Genomic DNA, 16264 nt, shown 5'->3' on the forward strand with positions numbered 1-16264 from the left:
TCCACTTTATTGTTTAATTCCCACTTTATTTAGCACCGTGTCAACCACTTGGACACCAGGAGTTTTAAATATTCATTGAGTATTTTTAATAGTTAGCATGTCGCCTTTTGTGTTCTGGAGAATAATTGTTACTCAGAGCAAATAAGAGCTACTCAGTGAAACTCAAGCAAATGTTTGTGTACAATCTGTCTGTAAAAGTGTAGGTGAAGAAGCAGTGATGTGGAGGTGCTGAGATGGAATGACTCACCTGTCTTGTCTGTTTCCTCTCCAGGGTGTTTGGACAAATTCTTCCCCAGAGAATCCAGACGCCGTTTATAGGTTCCGGGGGAGGCCGTGGAAAAGGGCAGGAAATAGGTTTTTGCTGCCTTTCATGATGGTGCTTATGTGTAAGGATAAAATATAAGATATTTATTACAAGTAAATAGGAAAGTAAAATGTAGTGTCAAATGAATTGATTAGAAAACAAAAACAAAACAACAACAACAAATAAATCTGTGATTCTACTTTTATTTCCTAGCTTGATATTTGTCTGTCCCAGATACTCCAAATAAAATACAATACATTTAAAATGATGAAAGGTGTAAATGGGTTGTTTTGTAGGATACCCAATCTACCAGTTACTGCTGTGGTTGACTGACGTGAGGATTTGTTAAGTCCAAAGTTGATGTTTGGTGTTTCCTACTGCTGCTCACATCCAAACCCGGATTCACATTGTCATCTTGCCACATAGGAGTCAACTCTTGGGCCAGTTATTTATAATAATTTTGTGTTAATATGAAAAATGTCTAAATGATAGCATTCACATGCCTCTGTCAGAAATTTGAAAGACTGAAATCACTTCTTTTACTCTTGTAATGCTTCGTCTTATTTTGAGAAGAAGCACGAAGTGAAAACAGGAACTGGCAAAATATTTAGTAAATCTGTGTAAAACTTTGAAAAGTTAAACAGAAATATGAGAAATATTCAAAATGTATACGCTTTTTTATCTTGCTCTTTGTTTTGATTTTTAATTATTGCTCTTACTCCAAATAACAGTTATTTCATCTGTTGCAGGCATGAAACACGCACGCACGCACGCACGCACACACACACACACACACACACACACACACACACACACACACACACACACACACACACACACACACACACACACACACACACACACACACACACACACTCGTCGTGCTGCCTGCAGGTTTTGTCGAGACGCTGCCGTGTTGGGTTTGAATCCATTCAGCACGCTGTTTATCCTTCAGGATCTCGCACACAAAACAAGCGTCAAAGACTGACATGGACCACCAGAAATGCTGTGTGCGTGTGTGTGTGTGTGTGTGTGCGTGCGTGCGTGCGTGTGCTCGTGCACAGCTCCGTGCCTGTTGCTGCCGTTTGATCACCGTAAAGTGAGAACAACTGTAGTACCAGACTGCTGAAGACGATCAACAAGCAAATGACACACACGAACAAACACGAGGACGCTCTGCCGTCTCCGTGCCTTTCAGTCGACCAAGTGGTTCCAAATGGAAGTGAGTAGGAGGAGAGTCCAAAACAAAAGGTCATCATGAGATAAGAAAAAAATGAAGGGCAAAAAGCTTCAATTATTATCCTACCATTTTAAAGTGAGTTACGACAAGCAATAACCATTAGACCCACTGTGTCTGTGCAGTTGTAAAAGTCTGGATTAAGCAGTGCAGAGTGACAGATTTCTTTTTTTTCGTTTTTCTTTTGGTTTGTTTGTTTTTCACTGGAGCTGAACAGTTTGTCCTGCAGCAACAGATCAAACTGTCACTGAAAGCACTGGCTCCGCTACTGCGCTTCAAGCTAGCAGTTTAAGCTTCTTACCGTTTCATTTCAACAATGTTCATTTGCCTTGACAAGATCTGAATTAATAAAGCCCTTAAATGCCACATTCCTACAAAAGCACTGCCTCCCTTTTTTCAAAATAAAAAAATTAAACCTGAGCCAAATGTAAACTTTAGTTCTCTCCTAACATATTAGCCTTAAATCTCGTTAAATTTTGTTGTGTTTCAGCCACTAACTTCAATCTATTTAGCAGAATTTTATGTAATAGACTGACACAAAGTAGTGCATAATTGTGGAGCGGAAGGAAATGATCATTTTCAAAACGTTTAACAAATAAGTTTGGAAGGTACACCGTGTCTTTAAATCCATTTACACCCATACTCAAAATGCAGAGCAGACTTTATGTGTATTTTATCACAACAGCCTATTAAAGACCTGGGAACAAGGCAGGCACATTGGGGATAAAATTGTGGAAAAGTTTAGAGGAAGAAAACATTTTGTACATCAAAAGTAGCTCTGAGATATTCATATTGGGAAAATTGAAAGAGTATGTCTCAATGCCAGCCTACTAAGACGTGGCCATCCATCAAAGCTGATGAACATGGTGAGGAATGAAAAAGCAGCTAACGTCTCCATGGTAACTCTGGATTATTATTCTGCAACTCAGGCGGGAGAATTTGTCTAACATCTCCAAAATAAAGGGTAACCATGATAAGTTTTATCTGCAGTCAAAAAGAGCTCATCACCCTGAACACACCATTCTTGCTTACACCAAGATCCATTAGATTTTTTTTTTTTTTGGAAATACACCGAAATAAATTCCAGGAGTGCTTAATTAGCAATGCTTTTTTGCTAGTTAAATGACTTCACTAGAAAAAAAAAGAAGTGTCAGAGACATACACACAGACCCCATGCTTTGCAGATTTTATTTGAATACAAAAGTTGGCTTCCGCTTCACGGTTAAGCACTGCTTTGTGTTTGTCGACAACATAAAACCCCCCAAATAAAAGTAACCAAAGTTTGTTCATTTAACAAGACAAAACGTTCAAGGGTTAATGAATTGTGCAAGGCGCTGTTTGCGGATGAGCTACCGTTAGAACAATAAACGACCGGTCATTAGCTACACAGTGTGATTACGGAATGAAACTCGAGTAAGCCAATCAAATTCCAATAAAGAGGGCGCTGCCGTAACATTCTCAACTGAAACTGATAATTGATTTAAAGTGGGGTTGGTGAGACTAGTAGTAGCACGGAGAACACAGACACTGTCCCAACATTACTGTGGGTGTGGAGCATTTTGCCACTTAGCTGTGACCTTTCTCAGCGTGGTGTTACGTCCTCAGAGTCTCAGCTCTATTGTGTCCTGACCTCTCGCGTTACAGCCAGCCTACATTGTGGACACATTCACACACACACGCACACACGCACACACACATGCACACACCCACATAGACACAGTATTGGTGCGGACCAGGTGGTCAGTATTGTCTTACTGGGGGTGAGGGTGTCATGCTTCAGCGCAAAAGAATTGCATGGTGCTTCCCATTAGTACCCAATGGCTAGCAGTCGATATCTTCGAGGTCTAGAAACTCACATACACACATGCACGTACACGCACACACGCACGCACACGCACACACACACACGCACACACACACACATGCACGCACGCACACACACATTTCTCTTTGTGTCCCCATGGGACTCTCTCTTGTCATCATGCATTCCTTAGGCGTTACCTATTCACCACTTAAAGCACAACTTTTGCCTTAAACTGAACCACAACCTGCTTATATAATTAAAGCGAAACGGAAATCATTTTTGGGAAAAAAAGTGAAGATCACAACTGGTCTTCACATTTACAAAAAGTCCTGACCAGTTGGTATTCTTTAACATTTTGGACTTAGTCATGGCATGAAATAGAAAAACACACAAATTCACATGTTTGCAAGAAGTCCCTGTGATCTTAAACCAAAAAGACAGTCCAGCATGAGGCCACATCAATGGACAATTAATTGGACTATTGATTTTTAAGAATTATTGCTGCTGACTCTTGTGTTGCAGAGAATTTGTGAAGTTCTGGCAGCGACGTGGGTTTCGACCTGGCACTAGGAAGGCCTACCTAAAGAAAAGCGTCAGCTTACAGTAAACACAGAAGCCGCAGCATACATTTTTTGCAAATTGATAGTAACCTTGTCTGCCATCTATTGTCTATTTGTGTTTTTATGTCTAAGTTTGAAATACAAGTAGATAAAAAAAATCTTATCTACATGTTAAGTTTTATTTTACTTTCCAGTTCACATCTTTAATTCTGCATATGTAGCTGAACGAAAATAAACAAGAAAAATCCAGGTGAGGCAAAATCTTTCAATTGTTTTTGTGTTACAAGCTTAATAGCCACGTATCTGCAGTCAAACATGTTGCAGTCAAACAGATGCAGCATGTTTGACTGCAGAGACAAACAATTTAGATTGCTATCTTAACGAGACCAAGCTCATGCAGAGGGGCTGGGTAAGCTCTGTCAGGCACTTTTTGTGATTTTTGAAGACATACCACTCACCTTTTCTATATATATTTTAATCTAATCATTTTTTCCTTTCTTACCTTTTGACTAAGCTCAGTGTTCAACACTCGCTGACGTTTCTCTGAGCTTTACAGTTGGGTCAAAAGCTGGACTAAAGCCACTGCTGACACACCACATTTGAAGCTCTGGTGGTAAAAAAGCTTTAATGTGTTTATTACCCTCAACTACAGGTGTGGCTGTTAAGATATATCTAAAAAGAAATGTAATATTTAGGTGGCTGGTACGCCACAGTGTGAATAAAAACTTTTTGTAATTATTTTTTATGGTCAAACTGGGGAGATATTTGTCTGGTTTATTTAAGCTAGCTCAACACAACTGAACACTCAGCCATCAGTTTGTTTGTTCAGTAGCATGAAATCCTTAGCTTGGCACGACAGTGCAATTTACAGCTGTTTATGATCCACTGTGTATAATGGTGTCTACTGTAGTGAGTAATCTGTAATTACCCTTAAATTCCCCCAGGGGCAGCTAAATGATCCCATTAAACTCTGCAGGGTATCGATCGTCCAGTGGCTCCAATTGTTATTTGGCTGTTAAAGCAAACAGGCAGAAGGGAAGCCAGACTGCCACAGATGTCAACATTGTAAAAGACGGAACATTTTAACGCACTGCATCAGCCATACCAGGAAAGACTTTCACACACGCATATTTATGTGTGTGTGTATATATATATATATATATATATATATATATATATATATATATATATATATATATATATGTGTGTGTGGGCGTGTGTGTGGGATAAGCATAATGGATGAATGGATGGCTATATATTCGTGTACTTTCTTTAAGCTTTCTTATATCTTGTACTTTCTACACAAGTGGAGAGAGTGGAGGCCGAAGAGTTTGCTACAATGCTAACTTAACATGCAAACATTTTGGTTGAACAAGAACCAAATATTTTGTTGTTAGTCGGTTACCCTTGCTGAGTACATCTGGTCATTTTTAGAACATATTGGCATGTTTGTGATTTAGGGAGTGACTGGTTTTCATGGAAATATGTCTGAGTGGCTGGCAAGACGCGATCATTTTTGAAACAGTTTTGTTCTTAACGTTTGTCTGTGGTGGAAAATGTCTCAAATGCATGAAAAGCCTTCGTCGGAATGACTCTCAAATCAGTAATCTCAGCTCATTTCCAGAGTGCTGTGGCACCATAATGAAATCCTCGTGTAATAAAGACAAATTAATTCAAAAGGCTTGTGTTTGCATGACAACGGTGCAAACAAATGCTCCACCGTGTCTAGGTGTTTATATTTTTGTCATGTTTTAAGGAGGTGGGGGAAAAAAAAAAAACATGTGCAGAGAACTTAATAAGTGAGGCACTTTTAATCAAAGTTACTGACAGGAATAACAGAGGAACCAAAACAAAGGAAGTAAAGTACATGAGAGGAGAATCCAGTCCAGAATATTGGGAGAAATATTAAAAATATTATTTTGTCTCCATCAATTAAAACTCTAATAAGCATCTAACACTTTTTTTTATCACCTCAACTGCCTCCTGTATCACTAAAACTAATGTTGCTCAGGAATTAAACAGTGAAGACAGAAACAAGAGATACTATCAGAAACATTTTCCCACACTCTGAGACACAGACTGGTATTGATCACATGTAAATGTTATTGATGGCCTCACTCTCGTCCGTCTGTATTGATCCGGCTCCTCTCTTTGTCCTTACGCCTTCCAGCTGTCGGAGTTCTGTGGACCGGATCCTCTTGTTGCTGTCAGCGAGACGACGTTCTGCATCAGCATCACTGAATCAGTGAGCACTGTGATTTGCTTGTGCGACTCGTGTTTTTGCATGTCGCTTTTGCAATTCACAGCGTTCACTTGCTTAAAGCAAAATGCGTGGTGATTTTCTACACCTGAGCACCTGTGAACGACTTACTTTGATTCATAATACTTATGTTACACTGCTTAACACCCATTTGTTTGCCTATACTGGATGCCAAATTAGATCAAACGAGAAATAAATGTGTGCCGTGTCGATTTACTGCAAGACTAAAACCTCTTTTTTGATCATGTGAAATGAAATTAACAGAAACAGTGTGTGCATGAGAAAAAAACATGCAACTTAACCGATCTATAACAATTTGGCCATAAGCTGGAGCCAATGGAAGATGGATGCCCCGTGTTGGCCACTTCAGCTAACCTCCAGTCAATTGGTGGACATAAACCCAGGATGCAACGGCACAAAAAAAAGACCCTGTGCATATTATCCTAATCGAGTAGGTCTGTATTTCTTCATAAATTCCACTATTGCTTTATCAGCACTCTTTATGCGATTCATAAGTGGAAACATATTGAAATGCGTCTACTTTCATTTCAGGAGTGGTTTTTACATTTTCAGTCTTACTCAAATCGCTTACTCGCCAATGTCAATATGCAGCAGTGAATGTGTTGAAGACATTACACATGATTTTGACATTTGGGTAAATATGCTATCAGATCACTTTGAGGTTGATATTTTTGCTATGAATATTTGTAGAGTCATTCTAAAGCGTGGCGTTAGCTTTAAGGTTAACTTTGGGCGGGGTAATGGTCCTAAAACATACAAGCAATGAAATGCTATAGAATGGCCCAGTCAAATTCTAGATCTTAATCCATGTGAGAATAGGTGGCAACTGATGATCAAAGACACCTTTCGTCCAATGTGACTGAGCTTTAGTTATTTTTGAAAAGAACGATGGCCAAAAATGTGTCTTACTCTCTAGATGTGCAAAGTTGGTAGAGACATTCCCAGCTGTAACTGCAGCAAAAAGGTGAATCTACAAAGAGCTGGCTTCAACAGAAATGCACATTTCTGATTTTTATTTGTACAAAAAGATATAAAAACATGAACCACTTCACAAAAAAAATAAAATAAAAATCTTTACAATGATCTATTAGGCGATCTTCATTAAAGTTTGTGGTTGAAACGTGGCATAATGTGAAGGCTCTGTTTAATACGGTGCTATGTTCCATCTCAGAAGTGAATCTAACCAGATTTTATTCTTAATTGATATGCCGTCCACTGACATGACTCTTATCTGTTATTGACTGTTTTAATACCAGCCACAAAATCGTCTCCTCATACTCATGTTTAAACGGTTTAGCTGTGTGTTGTGCTATGCGTTTTTGTGCACGTCCTGTGGCATTGTGTGTTGTGCTATGCGTTTTTGTGCACGTCCTGTGGCATTTTTTTTTTTATTTCCCTCCACTCTCTTCCAGTCACAGGTGTTTCGTTTGAAACGCCAGAGGGCGACGGTGAACCGCCTATGAGCCCAGAAACTGCGTCACAAGACTGGGCGGAGCGGAGTGATCTCAATTTATATACAGGGGACAGAGCGTCTCTCAATGTAGCTTGGCGGACAGCGAAGGAAACATCTCAGCAACAAAGGGCAGGCTGGAGTTTGTTTACCTCACACGGTGGAGTTTCCACACGGACTATTCAGCCACTTTTCAACCACTTTTCCCGACTGACTCTGGAATATACTCGCTTGTTGACGTCTTTCCCCTCCACTTTTTATTTCTTTTTCGGGATTTATTGTCGCCACTTTGGACTAGTGGACCAACATTAGAAGTCCCACAAACTGCTTTTCCACTGTTTTTGAAGTTAGGTCCAATGTGTCAACGCATGTCAGTCTTGTGACTGACATGCACTCTTTAAGGTAAGTTTGGCAGCGCGAGCGAACAGTGAGCGCGCGCATTGTTTGTCACGCCGCTGTTTAATTGGAATAATACGATCCGCCGCTTCACGCCGGCTTTTCGGTGACTACTCTGCAACCGCACACACTTATCCGGGTCTGTTTGCCATTCCTTTATTTAACGCAGCATCGCCGTAATTATAATAACAGTAATAATATGTGCATTTATGGTTTAATGAGTGCTTTATTAAACTTGTAGTTGGCCAAGTACTTTGAGTAACACGTCCATAATCACATAATCGGCTTATTTCACATTAGTTACTGAAACAGTTGGAATAATACTTGAAGAAAATGATTGAGCAATTATTGTGCTTTTTTTAAGCTCCCGTGTTTAAGAACGACACGCTCCAGCTCCACTTCTTTATTGACCCTTCAGGCGCAGGTCGGGTTGCACCCGGGGTAAAGGGTTTTTGTTTATTGCTCCAAATGTTTGTCGGTTTTTGTGGAAACTGTTCTTTATTTGCTAAAGAGAGAGAGAGATAGAGAGAGAGAGGTCTTTCTTTCCTTCCTTTTTTAAAAATAAAAGTCGCGTTTGCGGTATGACGGAACGCACTTTTGCGCAACAATTGCTTATTTTCCCCTTCTGGAAAAATAGACACACTGATTATTTCTGTCTAAGCATCTCTTTGTGCCTTCAGATTGTTGCGCAGAGCCGAGGTCACCGGGTTTAGGCAGTACAAGAAGTAACCAAGGATTTAAAAAACAACTTAAAAAACCCCCCATCCAAATGCACCAGTCTTTTTGTGTGTAATTAGATCTGGCCATAGCGGGTAATTAGCGGTTGTTAACAAATATATTTGCACCTCAATCGCAACATTTGCTCCGGTGGGAGGCGCACACGCGCTGAAGCAGAATCCAGTAGCTTGCGACTTCCGTATGAGCGCACCGGTTGAGCGGCGTATATATATATATATGTGTATCTTAATGTCGCAAACTCCATGCTTATGGTGCAATCTGAAATGTCGCATTTTCTTTCCGCCCCACAGCTGACATAAAAACACGCAAACAAAACTCCACTTTAGAAGTGTACAGTGACGGCGGTAAAGTGCACTTTGGACGGATTTCCTTCAACATTTCATCACACGGTCGCCTGCTTTCCTTCCCTTTCCTCTGCCTGTTTTCCCTCTGCCTCCCTCCCTCTCTCTCTCTCAGTGTGTGTGTGTGTGTGTGTGTAAGTGTGTGTGTATGTGTGTGCGTGTTGGCAGCCGCTGCCCGTGCGATCGAGTTGCTGCTTCGCTTTCCAGTTTCTCCTCGTGTTTGGATTCACGCACAAATCCTTGTGGGATTCGTAAAACAAAACAAAATAAAACAAAAAAGTTATTATAATGTCTCCACCAAGAGAGCGAGCGGCGCGTCCAGGTCAAGAGCAGTAGCCGTAGTGCGTAAGAGGAAATAGTTATTAAACTCGCGTCTGCGCATACAAACAGAGTTTGCGCTAAAGACAACACCACCTAAACACAGTTTCTTGATTTTTTTTTTTTTTTAATGCCAACCTGGATCAGAGGCGGATCGTTAAAGCTCGAAATCCAAAAATACAAATGAGTGAGATTACTCTGAGCGCAGTTGTACTGAAGCTACACTTCTGAACTTTCATTTTGTTTAGCACATTCTGGAGATACTCCAATAGGATCCCATTAAAAGCTTCCAGATTTGTCTCTTGAGGAGGGTTCGTTTCAGGTTGACTGCCTGTGACGCAGTTAAAGTCACCTCAGCCGCTTCCTATATGTCGGATTTGTTGTTTTTTTCCCCTACCCAGCAAAAAAATAAAAATAAACAAAGACTTGCCATAATCAGCAATTTCCGACAAACAATAGATACTCGCTGGACGTCAGTTTTGGAACAGGAAACTGGGTTTTACCGCTTGTGCTGGGGAAAAAATATGCTGTGGGAATCAGGTGCTGTGGACGCCGACGAAAATAATCCAGACAGGCCCCACAGGTGGAGCACCGACTTCCCTGATGCAGAGACACTAGAAAGGTCAGCGCGCTATTAAACGAATAGGGTGTAAAAAAAACAACAACAAAAAAAAAAACAAACACGCTGCGATTCCGCATTTCTAAAAATAAAGAATTGCAGAACAAAGTCCAGTCGTGACACAGCATGTTGCGCTGCATGCGCAGCTGCGGCTCCCAAAAACACGCAGCACAGACGCGGAGAGGGGCTGTTGTAGCCGGGCAGAGGGGATGAAAGCCCACGCTCACGGTGACGCTCTGTTCATCCAACAGACCGCCAAATCTGCTCGATGGCTCGACCGAAGTAACGCCAGCAGAGGGGACCGGCGGAGACCCAGCATCGTCAGCGCGAACACCACGTTCCTCGAAGCACACAGAGCGGAGCTGCGCGCCGCAGGCGGGCGCCTCCACAGCCGGGGGAGGAGGAGGAGGAGGAAGAGGGGAGCCGGACTCGGACTCGCCGCCGTGCACCGTGAGCCCGGCCAGTTTAGACGTCTTTCGAAGCAGGTCGATATTTCGCCCTCCCCGCCGCTCGTCCAGCGGATACTTCTCCTTTGACTGCGACTCGCTGCCGAGCTCCCCGCTCTCTCCGCACCCAGTGACGGCTGACAAAACCACGCAGACCCCCAGCCCCACCGGCCAGGTGATGAACCACGCCCTGCAGCGAATGGCTGTGGAGCACGGTGGACTCGGGCTGCACGGTGAGCAAACTTCAGTGCACTGCAAAAAAATAAAATAAAATAACAGAGGGAGGGGATTTAGAAGATCATTCAGTTTTAAACATTATCTTTTATATTATGATTAAGCATGTTAGTTTGTAGATGGGACAGGTATACAGGGAAGGCTGACATAGCAACGAAGAAGAACGAGCCAACTGAGCCCAGACCTCTTACTTGTGAGCACTCTACTGACCTGGTTTGTCCTCCTGTGTTAAAACAGAATAATAATAATAATAATAATAATAATAAAAAAACTGTTCAGACTTTAAAACATCAGATGTTAGTGAAATATCAATAACAAGTTCTGAATTGATATTAACAAGTGGGCAGATACACCTTCTCTGAGGCATAAGAATGAATAATGCACCGATCTGTAAAAGTTGTTACTGTTACGGCCGATAATAGATATTTACCAATATATATATTCCACCATTCTTTCAACATCTTGAAAAGAACAACCACTTCCCCTCTGCATCTCTGTTTCAGTTAAACTCCCCACAGTCCTGCTTCATCACTATCACAGTAACATGACCAAACAAATACCACATGACCAGCCTCCTCCCACCTCCCGTCCCCCTTCTGAAACATCAACAACATAGAAACAAATATCGGCTGTTAATATCGGCCCAGTTTTATGTATCAGGCCGATACCAATGTTAGTGCCGTTATATCATGCATCCATGTTAAGAATCTCAGCTCGCGAGTAAGTTTGACTTTAGCATTAGCGCTGCCGCTAATGTGGCTAAAGCTGGAAACAAGCTTAAATTCTTGCTCCTCTAAAGAAACTTGGTTCATACATTCCTTACAGCCCTTATGAAAATTAGCTTTAAATTTCTTTGCTGGATACTACACACGGGGAAGAAAAATTTACTATTATTAAAATTTTAATAATCCATTGGCTAATATTTGATATCCTCCAAAATGTCTCTGTATAGTGTAAGTTGCCACTAAAATAAACAATTAACTCAAATAACCTGTGAAATTCTCAGAACTTTCCTTTCCTTAAATTGTGATTATTTGGGCTAAAGATGACAAGTGTTGCTTAGGGGGAAAGAAAACAATCTGCTTTGCACGTGAAAGCCAGAGACCTGACTGCGCAATACAGGCTGCTTCAGATGTTTTCACTGGCTGCAGTTTTTGTGTGGGTGTGCAGCAACATGCGAAACCAGACAGAAGCCTGACGCCCGCTCCTCAAGTGCTTCTTTATCAGAGTTTTGGAGAGGCTGATATTGATATTAATAGTAAATACATGAACAACTCTTAGGGAGCGTTTTTCTTTTTTTCTTTTTTTTTGCTTGTTTTGTCTGTTGGAGTTTTCCTCGTGAGGGATGACTGGATTTTCCACCAAAGCGTTTGCAACTCTGTCAGATGAGTGAGTAACACTCACGCTTTTACACATTCTGGTTTATTGACTAATACTTGGCTCAGGTCAGCCTGTTGGCTCACTGAGGAACCTCTGACAAACTCAGGCAGAAACATGTATCCTCCCCTGATTCCCTCATGTTGCCCAAGCCGCTTTTACAAAGAAATTCCCAAGCTCAATGTGAAAGGAAAAGAGGAAAAAGGGGGAAGAGGAGGGGCATTCGGTTAATATTACTCACCCTAAGATAACTCATCAGTCATTATACCAAAAAGAGAAACAAACCAACCCATTTTGTCTTGTGTCCTCCCAGTGCAACTGATGATTCAGCAGTTTTCTCATGCGACTTCCATCGGTATAAAAAAAAGAAAAAGAGTAGGATATGATGATGATTATTATCATTACTACATAGATTGTTTCTTTTTAAAATCAGTAAGTAAATACGACGTGGCATAGCAGGTTTTACCGCATTGTTGTCTGGAGTCCAGCGCTCTATTTAAACTGCAGTGTGCTCAAGATTTTGGTGTAACAAAAGGAGCACACTTCCTCTTTAACACCGGATGAAAAGCGCACACCTAAAGATGACCTGCACAAACGTTTTGGTTAAATGGGGAAAGAAGACAGCAGAGTCTCCGAAGACACAAACGAGCTGCTTGGAAGATCGGAGCAAACTGTGTATCAGCTGACACTTTTTAGGAAGTGTTTGTCATTTGATTCCAGTCCTCAAACCTTTTGTTTCTTTGTTCACCTGATTCTTTCAGTGGGAACGCGAGATGTCTGATGTATAAATTAGTCTGACAGGACATCCTGCTGACTTTAACCTGCCGGCTACAAGGTCAGTTGCAGTGTAAGGGCCGTGTGATTCCTGGTTTCCCTGGGATTACTTCATGGTGTAACCATTCCCAGAGGCTAAATAATCTGACAAGCATTGTTGGCAGCAGGTATCGTAGGAGAGAGCTGTTATTGTATCACCATTTGTGGTCATATGTCACTTCCCTCTCTTTGTGTAAATAAGCACCTACGCCACACAGTCAACTGTGGTGGGTGGCAATCTGGATCTCAGTGATTTTTATTTATTTATTTATTTTTCTTCTCTGTCCCAAATGATATTAAGTGGAAGCATTGGCGTAGATTTACATGCTAACACGTTCAGGATTCAGCAAGCCTGTCTTAGTGGCTGCACATATTTGAGTAATGTAGGTTTTTATCATGTAACACATGTGGTTAGAGAATGATGCAAAGCAAGCAGAAGATGACGGATCTGTGAATGTTGCAGAGTGTGTTCACTAGTGAAACAAAGGTTTCAGTTTGAAACTCCGGAGAATTGAGAAGAAAAGCTGAAGAAGGAGGCAATGCCGAGTAAGCAAAAAAGGCGACTGCTTTTCTTGTCTCAGTTGAAATCTTACTGTGCTCCCATGCGAGCGGCGAGCCAAATAAATTTTTTTTTTCTTGCTTTATTGTAATACCCTAAAATAAAAATAGCTGTCAGCTTGTCAGCGGAGGATTGACAAAGTTCTTGTTTAAATCACTTTGTCGTTCTCATCGTACAAGTGAATGTGTTGAGGTCTCAGGGATGTAGACTTCCAAGACGTGCGGCTGGGATGGCGGAATCAAAGGGGCGTGGCCTATAAAGCGCAATGTGCAGTAACGATGATGAATTTTGCAATATCCACATGATTTATGATAAATAAGTAATTTAACTAAGTTAGTGTATTTCTGACAAGCTCGCCAAACACTTTACCTTCTAAAAGATTTCTAAGTGGCAAAAGGTCACCAAATATCCATAGGAATCCTTAAATAATTGGCTAACACTTACTGTGGTCAAATATGTTTTTTGTGATATGCGTGTTACATACAAATTTACAACATATCGTGAAGCTGTTTCTGCATGATGTTCTGCTGAGCTACATATTTTGTGTTAAGACTCGGTGTGGAAAACACATGTAGCTCACATCTTAAAGGTGTTAAAGTAACTATTGGCTGTATTTAGATCGCCTCAGTGACCAGATGACAGGACACGGCATCAAAATCTGATGGATTTTCCAGGCTGTATCGTTTTTAAACACCAAAAGATGCATGACATGGAAAAAGTTGCTTTTTTTATCGTCTTACAGCAGCCAGTGAAGCGTTTCACGGAGTTTCAGCAGTTCTCATGGTCCTTCTGATTCTGTTTTTGTGTTTTTTGTTTGGTTCGATTGAAAAACAGAGCGAAGCACGCAAGGCTGTCACCTCCAGCAATAAAGATCGAACATAGTGCTCCAGTGGACTTGTTTATATCGGCATCATCTACAATAGAAGACCTTTTAAGTGCTGTGCTGCCGGCTAAAGTTGCAGTCTGTGTTGACTGGTAGCTTGGTAACAAAACTTGAGGCAAAAATAGGGCATAAAAGACAGCATATATTTGGAAACAAGTCATGAAGGAAAAGCCCTAAGAATATAGAGGGGTACTCTCGGATTTCACAAATGCTGCACAAACAAACATTTTACTGTGCATTAGGCATGAATGGTTACATTTAAGTTCAAATGTCACAACGAATCAACTGAGATTTAATTATGTCTATGCAAGTCTCTGTTTATTCTAGAGATATAGTTGTGCTATCTCCAAATGCTAACAGAAAACCGTAAGAAGCTCAGGGTGTTGTACTCTCTAAAAGAGAATATAATACAAGTGATTAGCTTAACTGATTTCCTTGTGTCTCTTTTATTTAGTTTTTTTTTTCCCACTGCAGCCAGACAGATAGCAATCGGAAGAAACCGGCTTGCATGTGTGCACAGGTCACTCATTAATTGCGCACGTTAAGCAGTCAAAATAGGCCTGCATCTCTTTTGTGTTACCCAGACGGAAACTTTGTGCATCTCAGGCAGTCGGCTTTGTCCATGACAATGTTCAACAGATAAAAACAGGCTCAGTGCTGCAGCATGTCATGTGTTGTCGCCAGCGCGCAATAAAGGCTTCAGATATGAAGAATGTTTCCTTGTTTGTGTGTCCGATGCCATAAAGTACTGTAAGAAGGATCAGTTTATCATCTTCTTGTCAGAGTTCGGTCTCTCTGCACTTCCTCATGCGGCAGCAGGAAGAAAACACAATAGTCGGCTGTCTGGAGTGTCAAAGTGAAGCTGCTTGGAACGTTTTTGTTTTGTTTTTTGTTTTTCTTACTTGACATGAACACCTTCGTAATAGAAGAAACAAGCAAACAAATACCTTCACAGATTGCATGATGATCAGTTTTGATTTGCGCTGATAAATCAGTATAAAATAAACCAACATGCTTAATTGGACTAATGTGAAATCAGTTTTTATATTCAGTCTGGGTAACTTCTGAATTTGGACTTCTTCTATAACAGATTTAACTCACAACAAAGTTGTAAACATCTTTTTGGACATTTGGCTCCCTTTGGAACAAAAAGGCAAAATTGTTGAGTATTTTTGTATGCTTTCAAATAGGCATATTTTTATGATCACGCCAAACATTGCTGGTATTGGTTCTCTGCCCTGGACAACCTGAACACGCCATTAGCGCTAACACAGAGTGTGCTCTTTAAATTATTTCCCTTAAGAGTCTGTTTCTTCTACTTGTTTGGATGTCAAGTTAATGTGAAGCTTCCCCAGCCACGGCTGGCGACTGATGCTGAACCTGGCGTCCGATTCATCGCTTTTAGTACTAATTTAATGATCTAGTTATTTGTTTAAAAGTCAGCTAAAGGTGCAAACATCTCTTGGGTACTTTTTGAATTTGGTAAAACATTTTTCGTGCACCAGCCTAGTCACATTTTTCTGGATAATTTGTTGCAATATTGATCAAATCTAGGACTACTTTATAAATGCTGACAACTTTTTTTTTTTTTTTGCTGATTTTGACACTTTTCGAAACCTTACATGCTGTGCATTTGATATGTACCAGATCAATTTGCTTTGCTTAACTCTGCTTTGTATGGTTATAATTTATTTGCGCTCTAAAGCATTTCACTTGATCACTGTTTACAACGCATATATTTGAGCGAATTGACAAATGCTTGTTTTCAGTTTCCAGCAATGATGACACATTCTGAGCCTTTGCAATTTTTCCATGTCTCCTGATTAAAACTGTCTTAACCATGCTTCAGTAGGGCCTGATGGATTTATCGCTGAATCAGTAGCTTCAATATTGAAGGATGTTAG

General features: G+C 40.8%; 1 protein-coding gene across 2 annotated transcripts in view; it reads left to right on the forward strand.

Moving 5' to 3' along the window:
• The first annotated feature begins 7717 nt into the window (after positions 1-7717).
• bcl2l11 (BCL2 like 11) overlaps positions 7718-16264 on the forward strand; it is a 34666-nt gene continuing 26119 nt past the window's right edge. For both annotated transcript variants that reach the window (XM_008428802.3, XM_008428803.3), the window contains exons 1-2: positions 7718-8038; positions 10300-10727. In XM_008428802.3, coding sequence (XP_008427024.1) covers positions 8025-8038; positions 10300-10727 — 442 coding nt within the window. In that variant the 5' untranslated portion in view covers positions 7718-8024. The remainder of the gene's footprint in view (positions 8039-10299; positions 10728-16264) is intronic.

This window comes from Poecilia reticulata, chromosome 15 (assembly GCF_904066995.2).
Source record: "Poecilia reticulata chromosome 15, P_reticulata-male-v2, whole genome shotgun sequence".
NCBI classification, from domain to species: domain Eukaryota; kingdom Metazoa; phylum Chordata; class Actinopteri; order Cyprinodontiformes; family Poeciliidae; genus Poecilia; species Poecilia reticulata.